Genomic DNA, 13197 nt, shown 5'->3' with positions numbered 1-13197 from the left:
AGGGAGGCGGTCACCTCCCATCCCCAGGCCAGAGGCAGAACTGTCCGTGGCTGGGGACACGGATGGGGACTCTACCGCCTGGCTACTGATGCTTCCCAAGCTGTGACAAGCCACGCCCCCTTTCCTCCCTGCTCGCCCCCTGCATGCTCCGCCCAAGTGTCTGTCCCTGTCCTCGCAACACCCTGCATCCCCGGGGAACACCTTTCTTGAACACCTACCTAGCTCCACCAGGTCCTCGTTGACATCCTGGGAGGGGAAGTGAGAGTGGGGGTGTCTGCTTCCTGTTTTGAGAGATGGTGGGTGGGAATCCCGGTAGCAGGGGTCCCAGGACATGAAGGCCGCTCTGCCCAGAAAGCCAGCCTCTTCCCTCAGCCTGAGTCCAGGGGACCAAGGAACCAAGATTGGGGGGCGGGGCAGCAGGGCAAGAGGCAGGGGCGTGTCCGAGCTGGGGGACCCCTCTGATCCCCTTCCCTCCCCAGGGTAATCAGCCGGGCACAGGGCCTGAAGCTGGTGGTCGAAACGCTGATGTCCTCGCTGAAGCCCATCGGCAACATTGTGGTCATCTGTTGTGCCTTCTTCATCATTTTTGGCATCCTGGGGGTGCAGGTTTGTGGAGGTGGGGGGTGGGGGGCAGCTGCCAGCCGAAGCCAGAGGAGTGGCCTTCCTCTTGGTCCTTGGATGGCGAAGCCAAGCTGGTGCCACCTTTTGTTCCAGAAAGCAATAAGCAGGGCTGCTTTCCCCCGGGCCTCGGGCCTCGGGCCTCTTCGCCGCCTGGGCACTTTGCAGGAAACTGGAAGCCTGGAAGAGGGCCCCGGAGGGGGCGCGGGCCTCAGAGAGGCTGCTGACCTGTGACAGCTGCAGGCTGCTGTTCCGCCCGCTTCGCGCACTGCGCTTGGAGTGCAGATGCTGGCACAGGCCCACCGTCTGCTCCGGGATCCCCTCCCTGCCTTCCCTGCTGGAGTGGGGTGGGCTGCAGGCCAGGCCTGGGGATCCAGGACCCAGACAGCTGGGCCAGGTTAGCGGCGTGCTGGCAGGCAGGCGGGTGCAGACCCCAGACGAGGCAGGAAGTGGGGGCTGCCGGGGAAACTTGGCCTCTGGCCCAGGGAGGGAACTTGGCTTTGGAGGAAACAGAGCGGGAGCTGCCTATAGGATTCCGCAGGCGCCTCTGGGAGCCCCTCCACCCTGTCTTCCCGAGGCCCTGGCTCCAGCTGTTTCAGCTGCAGGGGAGACAGCTGGCTGTGGGGGCAGCAGGGGAGCTCCTGGGTGGCTACCCCTGTCCCCCTCCTTTCCTTTGACTTTCTGGATGTCTTCTCTGCCCTGGGGAGGGGATGGGGCTGCTCCAGGCTTCCTGGAATTCTCTAGCCCCGGGGACCCGGCTCAGGTACCATTGCCAAGGCTGTGTGGTGCTTCCCTGCACGACCAGTGCCCCTTCCCTCCCCTCTCTTCCCCGCCTGCTTGGATGAGGAGAGGGAACCATTGCTGAGCCCTGTCTGAGGCTCTTCCAGGGGTTTTAGGTCTGTCCCGAGCAGCTGCCCAGCCCCCCTGGTCCTCGTTCCTCAAGTCCCTTCCTCACCCACAGTCATAGCCTGGTCTGTTCTGGAATGAGGGTGAGCTGTTCCGTCACACAGACCTGAGCTTGAGCCCCCTTTCCGGTCGTATAAGGTTATACAACCTTAGTGAGTGAATTTACTTTTCTGAGCCTCAGTTTTCCTCATCTGTCAAGTGGGCTCAGTAATACCTAGCCCACCCCCACCATTAAGCCAGATCACGTGGCCCCTCTCCCAGACTGTCTGACGCAGTGGGTCCGGGTGGACCTGCGAACTGGTAATGATAGCACATTCCCAGATGATGCTGATGCTGGTCAGGGACCCCACTTGGAGAACCAGCCCCCCAGCCCTTTGTAGAAAAGGAATGGCTGTTCCCGTCCTTTCACCCGTTTTTCAGTAGCCACCCTTCCCTCCCCTCTCTAGGGCTCTGCTCTGAGGAGCTCAGAGGAAGGGGCGCGTTTAGGGGGGGGTTCCCTGACTCCGCTGATCCCAGGGCTGGGCCCCCTACCCTCACCCAGGATGCGCGCAGAGCTGTTAGGCCCCAGGGCTGCTGGGAGAGGTGGGGCTGGGAGTTCTGGGCGTCCGGTGGTCACAGCTCACTCCTCCCCGTCTCCGGGTACCCGTGTGCCCAGCTCTTCAAAGGGAAGTTCTTCGTGTGCCAGGGTGAGGACACCAGGAACATCACCAACAAGTCTGACTGTGCCGAAGCCAGCTACCGGTGGGTCCGGCACAAGTACAACTTTGACAACCTCGGCCAGGTGAGCCCCAGGCCGTGCGGTGGAGGTGGGAGTGGTGGCAGGAGGCCCCAGAGGACACAAGTCCGGCTTCATGAGGCCCGCAGGGCAGTGGACTCGCCAGAGCCTGTGTGCTCGGCGGGGGAATGGGTCCCAGTGGTGTCGCCCGTGGAGGCCCACAGGAAGGGTGCAGTGAGACGCGGTGTGTGTTTTCGTGTCCTGGCACAGGCACAGGGTCAAGACGATCCCTTTTCCCACTCCACATTCACAGGAACAGAGAGATGTACAAAAGGAAGTACTTCCCTCCATTTGGCGGCTGTGTCCCTGGCTCACCCTGGTTTTGGTTTCTGAAGTTCAGGGGGTCTGATCACGCCCCACGGCTCTTCTGGTTTCATACCAGCTCCGGAGCCCTCCAGGGGCCTGGAGTGTGACCCCAGCCTGACCTCAGGGGCTGGGGTCCCCCAAGCTGCTGCCAGGAGGTGCTTTGAGGACAGGGAGTGGGTGGTTTAGCCACACATCCTGGATTTCCGATGGTCTCCTCTCCTTCTCCCTCCTCCCTCCACCCCCCAGGCCCTGATGTCCCTGTTCGTGCTGGCCTCCAAGGACGGCTGGGTGGACATCATGTACGACGGGCTGGATGCCGTGGGTGTGGACCAGCAGGTAGGGCCGAGGTGGGCAGGACCCATGTGTGGGCTGAGGGCACTCAGCATGGGCCGACGCCCGGCATGACAAGTGCAGACACTAGAGAGAAAGAGGGCAAGGCAGGCTGGGAAAAGGCCATCGAAGAGGCATTGCCTCTCACGGCCGAGGCTGTAACTGGCAGCCTGAGGGCCCAACCCAGGCATGTCTTATTGGCTCTGCAACATGTTTAAACATTTTGAATTAGTGGTGAGCATTTAAAAGCTGGCGAAATTGCACATGAAAATCCAGACTTGGGCCTGCTCAGGAGAAATCCAAAGACCTGGGAACACTGGACTTGCATTCCCCCGAGGCTGGAATCAGCAGAGCAAAGACGCAGCTTCCCCTTTAGATAGAGCCACTCTCCACTTGGCCACAGTCCCCACCCCTCCCTACTGTCCAACACGGAACCCACACGGTCTGTTTCTGTCCCCTGCGGGGTCCCTGTAGCTCACTGAGTCCGGGGGCCCTGTCTTACAGGGCTCAGGTGATGGGGCAGCACCTGAGACAGTCCCCCGGGGCTGATGGCTCCTCCTGTCCTTCCTGCTCCCTGCCAGCCCATCATGAACCACAACCCCTGGATGCTCCTGTACTTCATCTCGTTCCTGCTCATTGTGGCCTTCTTTGTCCTGAACATGTTTGTGGGCGTGGTGGTGGAGAACTTCCACAAGTGCCGGCAGCACCAGGAGGAGGAGGAGGCCCGGCGGCGGGAGGAGAAGCGGCTGCGGAGGCTGGAGAAAAAGAGAAGGAGTAAGGAGAAGCAGATGGCTGGTCGGTAGTCTTTCCACATCTCTCTGAGTCGTGCTTGACCTTGGCCTTGCGACTGTAGGGGGCCAGGGGCTGAGGCTGGGGCTGGGGGCAGGGAGACGCTGCTCCCAACCCCCCGTCTTCACCTCCTCCCCCACAAGAGCATGTCAGCCTTTAGAGCCAGCATGAAGCAGACCAGTTCAGCCCCGTGGGGGAGGGGAGCCACCCCCACCCTGCGGGGCTCCCCAGGTCTCCCTCCGCGTCAGACCCCGGAGATGATTCCAGGGGAGTTGTGCACAACCTCTCCCAGCTCGACTCTCGGAGGAGCCTCATGGGATGAGAATCATGCTCCATGGTCCGGGGCCCGTGTCCAGAGACCCAGGGGTTGGCCCAGGTGCCAGCCTTGCCCGGCCCAGGGCTGGCACGCAAGCGTCTTGAACCTGTGCCTGCCTAGTGTCTAGCTGCTGAGCAAGGTCTCCACAGAGGTTGCCAATGGACAGCAGCGAGAGGGGACCCCAGACCCCCTCTCCCTCCCTATCTCCAGCAAAACTCCCTGCCTTCCCGACTGTCAGTTTTTAGCCAAGCTGTAAAAAAAATAAATAAATAAAAAAGTCTCCTCCTGGCTCAGGGAAGGTCTGAGGTCACAGGAACTCTAAGCACATGACTCTCTGGCCTTAGAGCCTTCAGCCCCCTCACCTGTGATCTCCAACATTTCTTGGCATTGGCTGGGTGAGCCCCTCCCCACCCTCCCCACGCTCTTCTGCCCTGAGACTAAGGGAACAGACACACAGCTTACAGGAAGGACGGACGAGACGACGAGACGTGACAGGTGTAAGAGCCTCTTTGTTCCTCGGAGCCTCCAGGTGCGCCTGCACCTGTCTTCGGGGCTCCTGCCTGCCTGCCTGCCTGTCTGGTACCCAGTCATCTCCCCGATTCTCTCTTCCTGTCACTGCCCACGTTTCCCTGCGTGTCTCTGTGTGTGGGTTTCTCTAAGCCTTTGTGTGTCTGTCCCTGTTGGGTCTGCGGGCTTCCCTTTCTCTCCCCACCTCTTCACAAACCGTCTTCCTTCCGCCGGTAAGCTGGGTGCAGTGAGTTTGCTCTTGGGTGTGTTGACATGTGAGTACCACCAAACGGGTGAGGGTGGGGCAGAGCCCGTGTGCCCTGGGAGAGGCGGGGCCGCTGGCCTCTGGGCAGCCGCAGGTGGTGGCAGTTGTCCCCGTCCCACATCCTCCATCCCTGTGTCCCAGGCGAACCGCTCAGCTCTGGGGCAGGGGTCCCCTCTTGGCTCGCTCTGTGAGTGTCTGAAGCTGAGCAGGCACCTTGCCCCCAGCAGCCACGCTCCCTCCCCTCCTTGCAGTCTGCCTTCTCGGCAGGGCATCTGCAGACGGAATTCCTTTTGGCAGGAGGCACTTGTGGCCCTGCCTGACCAGCTGGCTCCCCTTCTGGGGTCTGGAGCCGCCTCAGGTGCTGCTGAGGCCGGGGGCACAGGTAGGCGTGGGCATCTGTGCTGATGACGGCTGCCTGCCCCTCCCTGTGCCCGATTCCCTGTCCCTGTGACCCTGTTGAATTGGCTGAATAGCTCCTTTTCCTCAAGTGCTGTGTGCCCCGAGCTTGGGGCTGGACACCTAACCCACACCCCATTCATAGTCGGAGTGAGGGTCAGAGCCGAGGGGGAGCGAGCTGCTGAGGGGGCCCTGCCCAGCCCACCAGGTCCGGCCAGTGACCCATGTCGTGTTTCGTTCTTTTAGATCTAATGCTGGACGATGTAATTGCTTCCGGCAGCTCCGCCAGCGCGGCGCCAGGTACTGCGTCTGGGGTTGCGGGTTCCAGGGTGTGGCCCGGGGGTGGTCAGGCCCTGCCTGCCCCCAGGCCCGCCTCATGGGTTTGGGGACCTCCTCTTTGCTGCCTCTCCACGGCTCATTGGTTCTATCCTCTCGGGGCGAAGGGGTGAGGGTCCCCGGGGTGCTGGGCTCTGGGTCCTCCCAGAGACCTGTGCTGCGCTCGCTGGATGGGAGGCGAGGGTCTCAGCACCCCCTCCCTCAGACACCTCTTGAAGGACCCACCTTTTCTTCCAAGGCTCCCCACACCCGAGCTCCCCAGCCCCCTGCTGCCTCTTCCCAGTCCTGCTCCTTCTCCCAGGTCACACACCGTTCGATGCTTAGAGCTGCAAATCTCTCCCGGCTCCTTTTGTCTGAAGGGGAGACTTTGATCAAGTGATCAGGATGAGAGGAGCAGAGAGGGGAAGGATTTGTTTTAAAAATGTAACGATGAATAATTGAACAGACTCATTAATCGTCCAGTAATCGCGGTGGCCACGTCACCCCTACAAACAGCAGGACTTGGGAATCCAAGGCCTGAGCTAGCCATCAGCTTCTCCCCGAAACCCACGATTTGGGAGTGAGTTGGGTCCTTCTCTTCGAGAGCCGGTCTCTGGGGAGTCTTCCTGATCCTGCCCTCCCTGGGTCCTCAGCGCCTGCTCTGCCCACACGTCCCCCCCGCCGACAGCGGTTCTGAGGTCATGAGAATCTGGGTCAGGGCAGTGGGACCTCAGTTACACCCTCTGATGTCTCCACGCAGTGGTTCCCAACCTGTTTATCCCCAAGGGCCTCCCCCCCTTATCATCGCCAACAAACCCCACATGATACAAGTCTGGTTTTGAAGTTAAGAGCACTTCAATAATGACTTTGTTTCGGTTTTTGCTAATCAAAGGCACATGAAATTGCTAATCAGAGAGCTTCTAAGCCGCAGAAGGTTTCACACTGAATGATGGCAAAAAAAAAGAAAGAAAGAAAAACCAAGCAAAACAAAACAGAAAACATTTCCATTCAGTTCATCTGTGGGCTCTTAACACAGGCGTATGCGTGACTTCTTTTAAGCTTTTAGAAATATGGAAAGGAACCTAAGAACCCCCATGTGGCTGCCTTCTCAGGCTGCTGAGGGGGTGGGGCTTCCGGCTGGGGACCACTGGGCTGAGCCTTTCTCCCCTATTCCGCATTCCCCCCCCCCCGCGAAACAAGACTCCGGCAGACACTGCCCTGTGGGTGTTGGGCTACCTGAGCTACGGGGGCTCAGGGACCCCCCCCGCCCCCGTGTGGGAGGTCATCCCTGAGGCCCTAGGTGGGTGGCTGTCTGCTGGCCCCATGGTGCGAGCTCTGGCGTCTCTCGGGGGCGCCGGTGTCTCCAGCTGGCCTGTCTGGATCGCCTGGGTCCACTCCCTGCGTCAGCCTGTACTGCAAGCTCCAGACGTGCTAGGGGGGGGAGGAGAAGGTGGGAGGCCGTAGCCTTCAGTTTTTCCCTTGTGGGTTCACCTGGTCTGTAGACTGAAGTGTCCACACGTACACGCTCACCCCAAAACACCACCGTAGCGTCGGGCTGGAGCCAGCACAGGCAGACTCTCACAGCCTCTGAGAACTCCTGACATGCCGGCTCGATGCTAAACACCTCGTTACTCTCACACCATACCCCCCCCCCCCTCTCGGGACATTCTGTGTGCTCCTGTTGGCACATGAGAGTGTGTACACGGATTACAATAGTGTGTGTTACCTTTCCAGCCAGTAATGGATGCTCAGAGACCCCGAAGAGGGCCTCAGATCGTCCCATATCCCTCTTTCCCGATCTGGGGTCCCGGGTGGTCCATACCAGAGCTTTTCAAATCTCTGTGTGCCAAAGAATTGCCCAGAGGACATATTAAAACACAGATTCCTGAGCCCCACCTAGAAGTGCTCACACTGTGGACTGGAGCAGGAGGTGAGCATCTGTATTTCCAGTCGGTTCCCTGGGGCCGCAGATGGTGCTGCGTAGCCTGTCCCACAGTGTCCCCGGGATGACGTCACACCCCCTAGCCTGGGGCTGCAGGAATCCAACACCTCCCTGCTAATACCAGGGCTGTGCCCAGCGGGAGGGGTTCAGCCAGACCCCAGGGAGAGGCCAGCGGGGAAAAGGCTTTGGTTACCAGGGCCATGGGCCTGACTGGCCACCTGGGTCCAGCCTGAGCAGTCAGGTTAGCCCCAAGGGACCACGTGGCCTTCGGCACCAGCTCCACTCCCACCGCACCGGTGTGGGACGCCTGCCTGCACTGCCCTCTCCTTTCCCACTGAACCCAGCGAGCAGGCTTGGCTGAGACAGCTGCTGGTGTGGCCTCTGCGATGGGGGCCTGTGTCTCCACCTTCCGCCTACTCCCTGCCACTCTCCTTTGCCAATCCTCCGGCTCCCAGTGACCCCTACTAACTCACTGTGCCTGCTGCCCTCACTCACAGCCTCACACCCTCCCTGCACCTCTCCTGGGTTCCTGCCCCTGACCTGGGGCCGGGCAGTCCCCCGGGGTGCCCTTCTCTCCACGGTCTGACTCTGGTATTTTCTCTGCCTAAAACAGCTCATACTGTTGGGAGGCAGGGAGGTGGGGCCAGGGCTGCCACCATGCCAGGGACCACCGGTTTGGGTCCCTCCTGGGCAATGACCCGAGGAGCAGCAGATCCACACAAGGCTCCTCCCTCCTCCCGGGGGTGGGGAGGGGGGCGTCTCTGGTTCTGCTGGGAGCCCAGGTGCTGCCTATAAAACCACGGGCTGGGGAGCAGAAAGGGGGTGTCATCATTCAGAGCCCAACAGCGAGGGCCTTTGGCGAACTCTCCGAGGGCACCCTCTGGGCCAAAGCCCCGAGCTGTGGGTCTGAGCCCACCTGGCAGCTGCTGGGGGCCTCGAGCTGGGAGTTCAGGTCCGGGCTCTGTCACTGCCTCCCAGTGTGTGGACGACTCGCTTTCTGCTGGCCTTGTTCTCTTCCTCGGTGAAACAAAGGGGTTGGCCTGGTGCACTTTGACCTGTGCGCTAACGGGTTTTCCAGCAGCCTCTGCCCTGCTGGTCTAGGGTGGGGGTGGGGGTGGAAGGGCATTTGCACAGACCTCAGGGGCCTGGGACCGACTGGCCCGCCAGTCGCTATGAGCAGATGCCCTGCCTCAGTCGTCCTGCCCCCACTTCCTCTCTGGGCCACTTGGAGGAGGGGTCCCTGGCCAGATGGCAGAGGTGGAGGTGGAGGTTTACTTGGCCCTGGGGCCGCCTACACAGTCAGACTGGGGTGAGAGGGGAGAGGGGGCACTCTCCCAGCCTCTCCTCTGCATTGTCTCAGCTGATAACGGGGCTAATAAGGAGCCACTTTTTCTAACCTAACTGTATTCAAACATTTTAGTTAATTCTCCATTCATATTTTAGCATAATGGACTCGGTGCTCTCGGCACTTATGGAGATTAATGCAGAGAAAGAGTTCCAGCTGCTAAAGCAACACGGGCGACTAGCGCCCTCTGGTTCTGTGGGTACTGACGGAAGGAAGGAAGAGGCCCCCTCGCCTGGTCCGCCCTCCACCATCGCCCTGTGGATGACCCGCGGCCTCCCGCTGTCCCCTGTGCCAGGCCTCTCCACCGCCACCCCCCTGGGGGTCAGGAGGGCCGCCTGAGCACACAAAGCCACCGTTGGCTGGCCCGTGTCTGAAGGCAAAGCCGTGACCTAGCACAGCCTGTGATGCGCCCAAATATTCTAGACCTGCTGCCTCTTGGTTATCCACACCCCAGGGCTGTTGCTGGACCGTGGCACCGGGCGAGGCTGAACGTGCAGCTCATGGGCACTCTTCTTCCTTCGGCCTTTGGTGGGGGCCCACCCAGGCCACTCCCTGCCTCAGTTTACCTCTCTGTCCAACAGTCCTCTGCATGGGAAAGGACAATTATAGATGAGCTGGCCTGGGCCCAAAGCTTCCTGCCGCCCCTGAGCCAGCCACCCCTGGCACAGGCCTCAGAGGCTGCAGCCTTCGCTAGCTGGCTTCCGCCCTAGACTTCCTGAGGGGGAAGGGCTGTCTGGGACCTGAGGCTGCCCCAGCCTCCCGTGGGAAGCCTCTTTTTCCTTGTGGCTGCCTGGGAGACCATTCTGTCAACCACCCCTGGATGGCATGTATCCCCAACCTGGCCTGGCCTTTCCCCAGCACCTGGAGGAGGCCCCCCCGGCCCCCTGCAATCTCTTGCCTTCAGATGCATTCTGCCTGCGTAACAGGCCAACTTCCTGGCACCATGATTTTTATAACTAAGTGATTCCCTAATTACAAGAGAACGAGTATGCCTCTGACAGATCTCAGACAGTGCTTTCAGCCCAGCCTGCATCTAATGCTGCCCTGGCCCCCGGAGCAGGCTGGGCTGCCTCATTAGAAACTGGGTGAGTCCTGCAAGTGGGGTCCTCCCAGATGAGCCTGGGACAGAGCAGGGCCCTGTGGCCTCCGCTCTGCCCTCCTGCACATGAGGGTGCAGGAGGCCCAGGCCCTGCCTCCCCGGAGGCCCTCTGGGGGGGGGGTGGGGGGCGGTGGTCAGTGCAGCCTGCCAAGAAGATGTCCAATTTCCAATCTCCGGTTTTATCTCCAAATCCCAGCTCTGTGTAATCTCCTCCGCTGCCCTCAAGGGCTGCTTGGTGAAGGAGCAAGAGCTTTTGCCTCTCTGTTGATGGAGTTTCCTCTGAGCCTGATAAGAACGGTTGTTTTTCATCTTATTGATCTGGCCTGGCTGCGGAACACCGAGTCGAGGGAGTTATGAGGGGCTGGTGGATTTTGGAAGCTGCCTCGGGGCGGGGGCTCACCTAGTGTCTAATGTGGGTGGGGAGCTCTGCATGTCCTGACCCCTTCTGCACCCACCTGTAGCCAGTAGCACAGACGCTTGGAGGGGCGATGCCGAGAGAGCTCCCCCCGCCCCCCCGAAAAGGAAGTAAATGGAGGGCGAGGGTGCTGATGATCCTGGAATGTTTCAGCTCGGGCATTAGAAGCTGGTGGCTATGAGGGACTGTGGGCGGAGGGGGCGCAGGGATCAGGGCCCCACGGCTGCTCTGCTCTCCTCCTGGCCCCACCAGAAGCCCAGTGCAAACCCTACTACTCGGACTACTCCCGCTTCCGGCTCCTCGTCCACAACTTCTGCACCAGCCACTACCTGGACCTCTTCATCACGGGTGTCATTGGGCTGAACGTGGTCACCATGGCCATGGAGCACTACCAGCAGCCCCAGGTAGGAGTGAGTGGCCAGCCATGTGGGCCCTGCCTCCTGCTGTGGGACCACGGGGTGAGACCCGCCACGCCTGAGCTGGCGCTCTGCATGGGTTCCTCTTGCACCCCTCTCTCCACCCTGGGAGGTGGGTCTCATCTTGGTTTAACAGGTGAGGATACTGAGCCTCAGAGAGGTTAATTGACTTGACCAAGGCCACATAGCTTGAAAGTAGAGGACCTGACTTCTTCACCCAGCACATAGGGACTGAGTGCCTACCCTGTGCTGAGCTCTGGACCTGTGAGGGTAAAGAAGGCAGACTGGCCCTAGCCGGTGTTGCTACGTGGTTAGAGCATTGGCCCAGGCACAGAAGGGTCTCGGATTCGATCCCCAGTCCCAGTTGGGGCATGTGTGAGAAGCCACTAATTGATGTGTCTCTCTCACATTGATGTTTCTCTGTTTCTCACTCTCTCTTCCACTCCCTCCCTCCCTCCCTTCCACTCTCTCTAAAAAAAAAAAAATCAATGGAAAAAATATCCTTGGGTGAGGATTAACAAAAATAAAATAAATTTAAAAAGAAGGCAGACTAGTGCCAGCCCCTCTGGAGCGTAGGTTCTAGTGAATGTCCAGCCCCCAAACGCACCAACAGTCTTGCCACTCCTCGTGTCAGCTTTCATCGGCTGCCCTCCTGGCCTCAGTTTCCCCATCTGTAAAATAGGAACATTGAACTGGTAATGCACAAGGCCCCTTCCAGTTGTTGCATTCTCTGCCTTCCAGCACATTTGTCCTGGGGGCTCCTCACCATCCCTCAAGGAGAGAGATCCTTTAGCACAGAGTTAGGGTTATGCACGAGAATGAGGACCCTACTCTGCCCGAGAGTAGTAAGCAGTGGTCAGCCAACATGGCGGGAACAGAGAAGAAAGTTCCTCTCAGACTCACCCTGTCTCCCAGATCTGGGAGGTACGATTGGCAGGGGGGGGGCGGGGGGCAGCAGGTATCGTCCTTGGCCTTATCCATCCTGCCCCATCCCTGCCAGATCCTGGACGAGGCTCTGAAGATCTGCAACTACATCTTCACCATCATCTTCGTCTTGGAGTCAGTCTTCAAACTCGTGGCCTTTGGCTTCCGCCGGTTCTTCCAGGACAGGTAACAGAGGGGAAGGGGACAGGGGACAGAGGAGGGTTTGGGAGGGGGGGAGGACCTAGAGCCTGAAGACCTTTCTGGACTCCTGAGATTCAGCCCAGGACCTACCAAGGGCTGAGGGTGGGGTGGGCTGTGTGGTATCCAGGGCCTGGGAGATGGGAGAGAAGGAAGGGAACTTGACGAGACAGGGCCTGGGGGCCAGGGGCAGCTGGAAATCAATGTGGCCTAGACTGGGGCTTAAGAGCGGAGAGCGTGGAGCCAGACCGCCTGGACCAGATTTGAATCCTGGCTCTACCACTTAGAAACTGGTGACCTTGGGTAAGTTACTTAAAATCTCTGTGCCTCCATTTCCTCATCTGTAAAATGGGCGATAATATATCCATATCACAGAGTGGTAAAGCATTCCTATTTATAAAGTCCATAAAACAGCAAATGAATAACAATGAAAAGCAGAGGCCCTCAAGCTGAAGTCATAGCCCTGCCTATGCCACCGACTGGACTGGCTACGTGACCATGGACAAGTGATCTCCACTCTCCTTTCTGTAGCCCAAACTGCCTCCTCCTCCTCCTCAGAGCCCCTCTCCTCCCCTTCCCCCCCTACACACACACCCTCAGGGATCTGTGTCCTGCATTCCAGGTGGAACCAGCTGGACCTGGCCATTGTGCTGCTGTCCATCATGGGCATCACGCTGGAGGAGATCGAGGTCAATGCCTCCCTGCCCATCAACCCCACCATCATCCGCATCATGAGGGTGCTGCGCATCGCCCGAGGTCAGTGGCCAGCTGCCTGCCCACCACACTCGCCCTCCCTGGGTGACCGGCCCCGGGGGGGATTGCAGGGGTCGGCTCGGGCGCTGGCCAGGGCCTGGGTAGGTGTGGGTTCCTGTGGGTATTTCTCCCAGCCTCCGCCAAAGGGGACCATGGGGCTGGGCTGAGGGTGGCAGTGGAGCCATGGCAGCCTGGCTCGCCGGGACCAGGCACCCTACCCGCCCCGGCCCTGGCCGTGGCCCCACCAGCTACGTGACCTGGGACTCAGAGGGGCCAGCTCACGACTTTGTCCTTTCTGCAGTGCTAAAGCTGCTGAAGATGGCTGTGGGCATGCGGGCGCTGCTGGACACAGTGATGCAGGCCCTGCCCCAGGTAGCTGGGAGGTGGGGCAGGTGGGAGGGGTCCTCTCCGGGCGGGAGGCGCTCTCCGAAGGGGTGGGGCGCTCAGGGGAGCTGGCTGGGAGATCCAGCGGCGCCTTTTCCATTGCTTTTCCTCTTTTCCAGGTGGGGAACCTGGGACTTCTCTTCATGTTGTTGTTTTTCATCTTTGCAGCTCTGGGCGTGGAGCTCTTTGGAGACCTGG

At 60.0% G+C, this 13197-nt stretch overlaps 1 protein-coding gene across 27 annotated transcripts in view; it reads left to right on the top strand.

Annotated features, from left to right (window-relative positions):
* Positions 1-13197, top strand: part of CACNA1G (calcium voltage-gated channel subunit alpha1 G) — a 62529-nt gene that overhangs the window by 41048 nt on the left and 8284 nt on the right. For 8 of the 27 annotated variants that reach the window (XM_054708905.1, XM_054708894.1, XM_054708884.1 and 5 more), the window contains 9 exons: positions 480-606; positions 2180-2305; positions 2852-2941; positions 3517-3730; positions 10577-10728; positions 11741-11850; positions 12485-12618; positions 12917-12987; positions 13119-13197. In XM_054708905.1, the coding sequence (XP_054564880.1) occupies positions 480-606; positions 2180-2305; positions 2852-2941; positions 3517-3730; positions 10577-10728; positions 11741-11850; positions 12485-12618; positions 12917-12987; positions 13119-13197 (1103 nt within the window). Of the gene's footprint in view, positions 1-479; positions 607-2179; positions 2306-2851; positions 2942-3516; positions 3731-5454; positions 5509-10576; positions 10729-11740; positions 11851-12484; positions 12619-12916; positions 12988-13118 lie in introns of all 27 variants that reach the window. The other 19 variants (XM_054708892.1, XM_054708883.1, XM_054708903.1 and 16 more) reach the window with 11 other exon arrangements.

This window comes from Eptesicus fuscus, chromosome 20 (genome assembly GCF_027574615.1).
Source record: "Eptesicus fuscus isolate TK198812 chromosome 20, DD_ASM_mEF_20220401, whole genome shotgun sequence".
NCBI classification, from domain to species: domain Eukaryota; kingdom Metazoa; phylum Chordata; class Mammalia; order Chiroptera; family Vespertilionidae; genus Eptesicus; species Eptesicus fuscus.
This window is presented reverse-complemented; position numbering and strand designations above follow the sequence as displayed.